We start from the raw sequence: 8,261 nt of genomic DNA on the forward strand, positions 1-8,261 counted from the left end.
GGACAGATAAGAGTAGAAATGAGAAGATAGACAGTTTTAAGAAGTCTCATCCACACATTTAAAGATGTTTCAGGCTCCTTCACTTGTTGGAGCAACTCAGAGAAATAGCTCACAGTAAATCTTAAATCTTAATTTTCAATCTTACCAGCTGTTTTTGTTGACTCCTTCCCTCCAGTTTCAGGATGGTGTCTTTCTGCATCTTTCTGTGCTTGTTTCTGTTTATAAATGACTCTTATCAGACGTCCTGTGCGTCTTATCGCTGCTCGGTAACGTAGCTGCTCCATCCACTTTGGTGACGGGTTTGGGACGACCTCCGGGACGGGAACAGCACAGTCCATCACCGCGATCTGACGACAGTGATAAGGACGAGGGGCTCCGTGACGTGTTTGTATAAACTGGAGCACCAAAACAAGCTGAAATACAGGCTGCAGTCTTAATAGATCACAGGCTGCCTTCCATTTATTCAACCTGGATTTATTTCCCTTTTTAACGCGTCCGGTAATGAATGTAAACGTAAATGGCGAAACATAAGAAGAGGATCAAACTCGGGCTTTTAATTAATAAGACGATGAAAATGAAATAAAACCCAAAGCGACTCATTATTCCGGACAGCGCATGCGCACACAAGGCGAGTAAAAGTGGGTATGTTCCCTCAGTGCTGACTTGCAGGCAGTGCTGGCAGGTACTCGTCTGCACTCAAAAGTATGTTTTTCTTATTAGGGCCCGAGCGGCGACTGCAAGTCGCCTGGCGAAAGCCCTATTGAAATTCGTTCATGCCCCAACGTGCAAGTGACCCCAAAGTGCAAGTGACCCCAAAGTAATCAAGTAATCAAGTAATCATGTGGTATGGAAGACCCCCGGGGAAAAATGCTATATTGAAATTGTAATGTTTATTATTATTATTATTATTATTATTAGGGCCCGAGCAGCGACTGCAAGTCGCCTGGCGAAAGCCCTATTGAAATTGTAATGTTTATTATTATTATTATTATTATTATTATTATTATTATTATTCTGACATTTCGTGCCCCAATTTCGCCCCTTTCCCAAATGCGAAAATGCTTATACTTTTGCACGGACGTCCGGCCTCATCCGAAATTCGATATTTTTGGGTGGTCGCACATGGTCGACGCAGAATGGCGGAATAGCGCCCCCTACAAAGTCCAAAAATGCCCATAGGGAATTTTGCTAACTTTGTCCTATGCTCACAAAATGCTACACATATGTATTATACCCACATATGCAAAAAAGCCTCATGACCTCATGACCTCAACCCAACAAGAAGTCGGCCATTTTGGTTTTGATTTTTCCCGCCTAAAATTAACTCCTTCCACAGCGTTCGCCCGATCAAGTTCAAATTAGGTACGCAACATCTCCAGACCTAGCTGAGCTTAAGTTGTGCTCTGCGCATCCGTAGGTCAAAGGGCGTGTCTGCCAGGGCTCAACTAACTTTGGCGTGCTCACCATGTACATACGAGTGGCTCTCACGCCCACATACTTCATCCAATCAGCTACAAACTTGCTGGACATGATGATGGCTCCGCCCTCAACGTCCCAATATATTAACTTCCCACGTAACTCATAGCGCCCCCCGGTGGTAACAGGAAGTGAACGTAAATTAATGAAAAATACATAGTTGACCCCATCAACTTCATTCCACTTCTAAAACATGCAGAACCAGTTGGTGAAGCTACATTATGAACACTGTGAAGCTACGAGTAATGGCGTCCCTGTGGGGGCGTGGCTACCATCAATTCCTCGCCATGAAAATACGTTAGGCTTTTTGATGGCTTTATTGAACACGTATCATCATGAAAATTGATACACAGGTCCAGGGTGGAGACCTCTTCCATCTGATAGGGGTGTCGCTCATGTCGCCCCCTAGTGGAAACAGGAAGTGCCATTTTTTGCATCAACATTGTCCGATTTCCACGAAACTTCACATGTGTGATGAGGGACTGACCCTGAACACACCTGCATGCATCCCATTACTGCCCCCTGGTGGATGAACCATCAACCTCTCATAACTCCTTCATGCTTTGTCCAATTCACTCCAAACTTCACATAACTGATGAGTGGCCGCCCTGAACACACCAGACCACACCAGACCATATGTGTAACTACCTGTGACTGCCCCCTACTGGATGAACGAAACATTGCATTTTTAGCCTCCTTCCAGGTTTTTTCTCACTTTCTGCTTCACGCCACAGCCCCGCCATGCCTCAGGCCCCGCGGTGGCATGGGTGAGCGAGGCCCGCCATCGCCGCTTGCGGCTTTAATTATTATTATTATTATTATTATTATTATTATTATTACGACATTTCGTGCCCCAATTTCGCCCCTTTCCCAAATGCGAAAATGCTTATACTTTTGCACGGACGTCCGGCCTCATCCGAAATTCGATATTTTTGGGTGGTCGCACATGGTCGACGCAGAATGGCGGAATAGCGCCCCCTACAAAGTCCAAAAATGCCCATAGGGAATTTTGCTAACTTTGTCCTATGCTCACAAAATTCGGTACACATATGTATTATACCCACATATGCAAAAAATCCTCTTGACCTCATGACCTCAACCCAACAGGAAGTCAACCATTTTGTTTTGATTTTTCCCGCCTAAAATTAACTCCTCCAACAGCATTCGCCCGATCAAGTTCAAATTAGGTACGCAACATCTCCAGACCTAGCTGAGCTTAAGTTGTGCTCTGCGCATCCGTAGGTCAAAGGGCGTGTCTGCCAGGGCTCAACTAACTTTGGCGTGCTCGCCATGTACATACGAGTGGCTCTCACGCCCACATACTTCATCCAATCAGCTTCAAACTTGCTGGACATGATGATGGCTCCGCCCTGAACGTCCCGATATATTAACTTCCCACGTAACTCATAACGCCCCCCGGTGGTAACAGGAAGTTAACTAAGATTCATTAAAATTACATACTTTGCCCCATCAACTTCATTCAGAACCAGTTGGTGAAGCTACATTATGAAGACTGTGAAGCTCCGAGTAATGGCGTCCGTGTGGCGACTCAGCGACCATCAATTCCTCGCCATGAAAATACGTTTGGCTTTTTGATGGCTTTATTGAACTCGTATCATCATTAAAATTGGTACACAGGTCCAGGGTCCCCCTAGTGGAAACAGGAAGTGCCATATTTTACATCATCATTGTGCGATTTCCACAAAACTTCAAATGTGTAATCACTTTTCCACCCTGAACGCAACCGCTTGTGTTTTGTTACACTCTACTGCCCCCTGGTGGATGAACCATCAACCTCTCATTACTCCTTCATGCTTTGTCCAATTCACTCCAAACTTCACATGACTGATGAGTGGCCGCCCTGAACACACCAGACCACACCAGACCATATGTGTAACTACCTGTGACTGCCCCCTACTGGATGAACGAAACATTGCATTTTTGGCCTCCTTCCAGGTTTTTTCTCACTTTCTGCTTCACACCACAGCCCCGCCATGCCTCAGGCCCCGCGGTGGCATGGGTGAGCGAGGGCCCGCCATCGCCGCTTGCGGCTTTAATTGGCCCTACAGTTGGATGTTTGAGCTTCACTGTGCAGAGTTGGAAACTAAAAAAGCTGTTTTCACATTCATCTGCTTAAAGTGGAAAGTTTCTCTATGTCCAATATAAATTCAATTTTAAGTGGTGGGCCTACAAGCATGATTTGTGACATCAAAGATAGTTTGGAAGCCATTCATGGTCCAGTATAGGGATGTACCAATCTGACTTTTTCAGTCCCGATACTGATCCAATACCATTGTTTAATTAATAAACTGTATAGCCACCACACAACATGATACCAAGCCAGTGATCCTGCTGAACACTAAAATCCGCATTGTAAAAGACAGGAGTTATTTTTTCCAGTGTTGTGGGATATAGTGCAGGTGGATCGTTAGTATTACACCTGAGGCAGTGTTTCCAGGTTATTTAAGCCTGGCTGCAGTGCAGCTCTTGCTCTCACTAAATGACTCTTCACTCAGCTGCTGCTGTGGTTGCTGCAATGTTGTTCCTCGCCTGTTTGGTTTAGTTATTTTATTTTAGCTATTTAGTTTGCTTTTATGGCCTTCACAACACTAGCACACATCCTCCACTACTGACTTTACTGACATTCACACTCCATTCTTTAAATATTTAGTTCATTTTGTTTAAGTTGGTTTAATAAAACATCTTTTTTTATCTCAAAACGTAATGTGTGATACCCCACAACGCCCCAAAACAAAGTCTTTATTTTACTTTTGTTTGCCTACATGAGAGTTAATCCTTCTTATAACACATCCTCACTCTTTGCCTCCTCATATGAGTATCAAACCAGGCCTGTATGCCCCACTCAGCGAGGGTGCCCCCTTACCTGTAAGACCACACTGAGGGCTTAAATGCCTCACAGTATAGTTGATGAGAGCAGTGATAACAATAGGCCACAACATGTTGTGTGTTGTAGGGATATACAGAAGAAACCAGATTTTATTATGATGTCAGTTTTTATTTTTTTATCACTGATTTGAACTTTTAGGCCCATCAAGTTGTAAATTCAGTCACTGTAAGTGTAAATGTACATATTTTCCTACAAAAGCACAAAGAATTAGTGAACTGAACTTATACCTCCCTTACAAAATGTACAAATCTTATGAACAATCTACAGACTTCAGACTATAAATGAAAGTGATGCATTCATATACTAATCCACTGCACTTCTCCACTGGTAAAATAGTATATCAACTTGTTGGTACCTGCATTCGTCCTAGAATAAAAAGGAAGAAAAATGAGTCACATGTAGCTGACAGTTATTTGATGTTCAAGCGTTAACAACTACACTGTTTAGTTGTCTCAGAGGCTTTGATTAAGATGTGGCAATATGATTTAAAGGTCAATGAAACTATACATCTTCTATAACAGGAACACATTTATACAGGGACGTCATGGCATGTAATGACATTTTTCAGGTGCTAAAATCGAATATAGAATGGCATCAAAACAATTTGTGACTGCTTGTGTCTTCAAAGTCTTAAAACATGCAGATCGCATGTATATTGACCTGTTTTTTTACCACACTTTTGCATTAGCTGCCAACATTGGAGGCCCGAAGAACCTTGTTATTTTTTTTGGTTAATTTGGTCAATTTTCACACCAGTAGTAATTATAAATAACAAAATAGAAAGACACAGTCAGAAACTGTTTTTAAGCTGCTATCATTTCGGCAGAATCAATTTCCGCCATTTTTTAAATGTTAATTTGAATTAATCTCTCACCTCTCTTAGTGTTCCTCATGTAGCAAGTCAGCCCAGCACTGAAAAAGGCCAGACCCAGCACCAGCCCTGCTGTCCCAATAGCAATCTTATTGATGTTTGACTCAGGCATGGGGTCTGAAATCACATTAACACTACATTAAATCCACACACTATACATTAATTTATTAAAAGACCTTGATGTAGAAATCCTCTCCTTTATACTAACATACAGCATATATTTAACCAGCTTTACTGTACGTGAAGACGTCATTAAGTCATTTAAAATGTATCACAGATGATAAAAACATAATGAGGTCCATTGTTTGAAGATGATGAATTAATTTTGCACTGGTTTAAGTTAAACTAATCTATGCTGTCACACCTTACAGCTCCTTCACTCTCCACCTGTCCACATGCACACTGACCCACCCCAGTCATAAAACTTGGGCTCCATGAGGCTGGCATGCTCCACCATGCAGGTGATCTTCTCTCCAGATATGGGTGTGTACTCTAGATAAGACTGGATCTGGTACAGCCAATTCCCATTGGATATCTCCTCAGTGGACGTCACATCAGATGTCACCTCCTTTCTGTCCCTAAGCCATGTCACTCTGATTTGTTTGGGATAAAAGCCGTACGCGCTGCAGACGAGCATGGCTGGATGTCTGCTGCTCGCTGCCTCAACTGACCTCATCTTGACGTTGGGCTCGACTGGAAGAAATAACCCAAACATAAAAGTTTGTCATGAAATAACTTATCTTTTATAAATATGTTTATTATGCACCTGTTAATACTGAAAGTCGCCAAAATCACCTGATTTCAATAAGACATCAGCTACAAATGGGATGCTGGTTTTGCATGCATTTGTATTCTTTTCTTCCTGCTTTAAAAAAGCTTTACTTTTGTTGAGACCATCTGCAATATCCTTTGTTTTCTTCGTGTAGCCGACATACTCTCCCAGAGTGCTGTTGTATTGGACTAGAAGCACCTTGTTGATGTAGATCTGCTCCAGGTAAACAGCATCATGGCCATCATTTGAAGTAAACTGGCAACGAACCAAACCATGACCATAGCGAGCGTCTGTAACACAAAGCCAATAAATATATTAATAGCTTTCTGTTAACACAAATAAACAAAATAAACAGCAACACAAATAAACAATGATATCTTCCATTTTTGTGTTACTTACCTGCTCTTGACAATAACAGACACAGTAGTGAAAAGAAGCTGATAAAATGCATGTTGAGAAACGAGAGCGGAGTCATTTTGGCATGTTGAGGCACTGCCGGCAAGCAGGAAGTGAAGCAGTGTGTGTGACATTTCCAATAAGTCCTCTAAAGTAGGTGTGGCCCTCTGTGGTAATTTACTTCCATTTTCATGCTGCTGCTCATGCAATGACAACATTGGTTCTCATAACTTGGACATGGTTGACGTTACGTTTTAATTCTTCTTTACTATCTGCAGATTTTGCCATACTTTATATAAGCCAAACAAAAGTGTTTGTGTTCTTTTTTGTCTCATTTCATTAAAATTAATTACACGATTTGGCATTTGATACAAGTATTAATTGATTAATTTGTAAAATATTTATATTAATTTCATATATTGAAAGCCTTGTAATCTTAAAGTCAACTTTATTGGTTTGTTGCAGAAACTTAAAGAATAATGAATCACAAACAGCACAGTGATAAATCTTTACTGATTTCTTTTTTCATTATTTTATTATTTCAGAACCTCAAAAGTTGAAGTAAATTTGACATACCTTACGTTTTACACAGAAATAAAAAGTATATTAAAACAAACTTAACCATAGTTTATCTGTCATTATTGCCGTTGCCACAAAGGAGCTCAGGCAAAATCACATGACCAGACTATGTGCAGAACAAAGTCATAAAAATAAATAATATATATATCATTGACCTGTCAGAGATATATTATTGCATTTATTTGATTAGAGGAGACAAATAAAGTAGCAAAAAACTGAAACAACAATAAAAGTTTACGTGAGCAAAATATTACATACTTCAAAAGACTTTGTTTCTGTACATTTTACACAGAAATAAAAAAGTAAGTTAAAACAAAATTATTTTTGTAGAAAGAAGAGCTTAACCAGAGTATTTGTGTTATGCAGGTTTAATAAATGTGGAAGTTAAAACAGCAGCCCAACTAGCAACTTCCTAGAAATGACAGTGTCTATAAATAAACTACCTTTATCTTTTTATGAGGAATGTAAAGTAGGACATTTGAGTAGGAAAACATCTGTTTGTAGCCTTTTAACAGTGTTGTTGGTTATTGTTGCTGCATACTTCAAGCGTAATAATTTATAGCAGTATATAATAAAGGAATTACATTTTTCCTCAGGCCAGCTATTTGTATGGAGGCTGTGGAGGCCCATTTCTGGCAGTAATTGTAAGAAAAAAGAGGTCCATGGTACCAAGTCTAAATTGATTTTTTAAAAATAGATCTTTTAAAAAAGTAAAAATTAACAAGTGATCATTTTGACTTATCTCATTGTGACTATTTAGACATAGTACACATTCAAAAATGTTTTATCATGAATATCATGACTTTTTTGTTTTCAAAATCATGAGATAAAAACCTCACAATTATGAGACAATTTTAATTTTCATCTTTATATCTCATGACTTTATACGTATAGGTCGCAGTCTATTGTGGGGGGTGTCATGCGGGGAAAAACGCTTTTCTATTAATGACTGGTTTATTTGAATGCAATAGTCGTTATTCAGCTGTTTAGAGGACGCTCTTCATGAGTGTGGACGCTCACATCATTATATTTATAGTTACAGTTATTGTTATAGTTATCATTCTTAGTGTGGACGGCCTTTTAAAGACCTATGATCATATCCAGATCCAACCTCTCTCTGTATTTTACTGGTGTATAGGACACACCGGTGTATAAGATGCACCCCACTTTTCAATGAAAAGAAATTGCGTTTAAGGTGCGACTTATACACCGGTTTATACAATAATTGTTTTGTCTTACTGAATCAGTTTTTTTTTTAA

General features: G+C 40.0%; 1 protein-coding gene across 1 annotated transcript; it reads right to left on the reverse strand.

Annotated features, from left to right (window-relative positions):
- Window positions 1-4,724: 4,724 nt before the first annotated feature.
- Window positions 4,725-6,502, reverse strand: LOC133983883 (DLA class II histocompatibility antigen, DR-1 beta chain-like). Its single transcript, XM_062423099.1, has 5 exons — window positions 6,427-6,502; window positions 6,051-6,317; window positions 5,667-5,948; window positions 5,259-5,372; window positions 4,725-4,750 (listed from the first exon to the last, which is right to left on the reverse strand). Exons 1-5 carry the CDS (start codon window positions 6,500-6,502, stop codon window positions 4,725-4,727), a joined length of 765 nt encoding a protein of 254 aa, XP_062279083.1.
- Window positions 6,503-8,261: the final 1,759 nt, after the last annotated feature.

This window comes from Scomber scombrus, chromosome 7, assembly GCF_963691925.1.
Source record: "Scomber scombrus chromosome 7, fScoSco1.1, whole genome shotgun sequence".
In the NCBI taxonomy this organism is placed as follows: domain Eukaryota; kingdom Metazoa; phylum Chordata; class Actinopteri; order Scombriformes; family Scombridae; genus Scomber; species Scomber scombrus.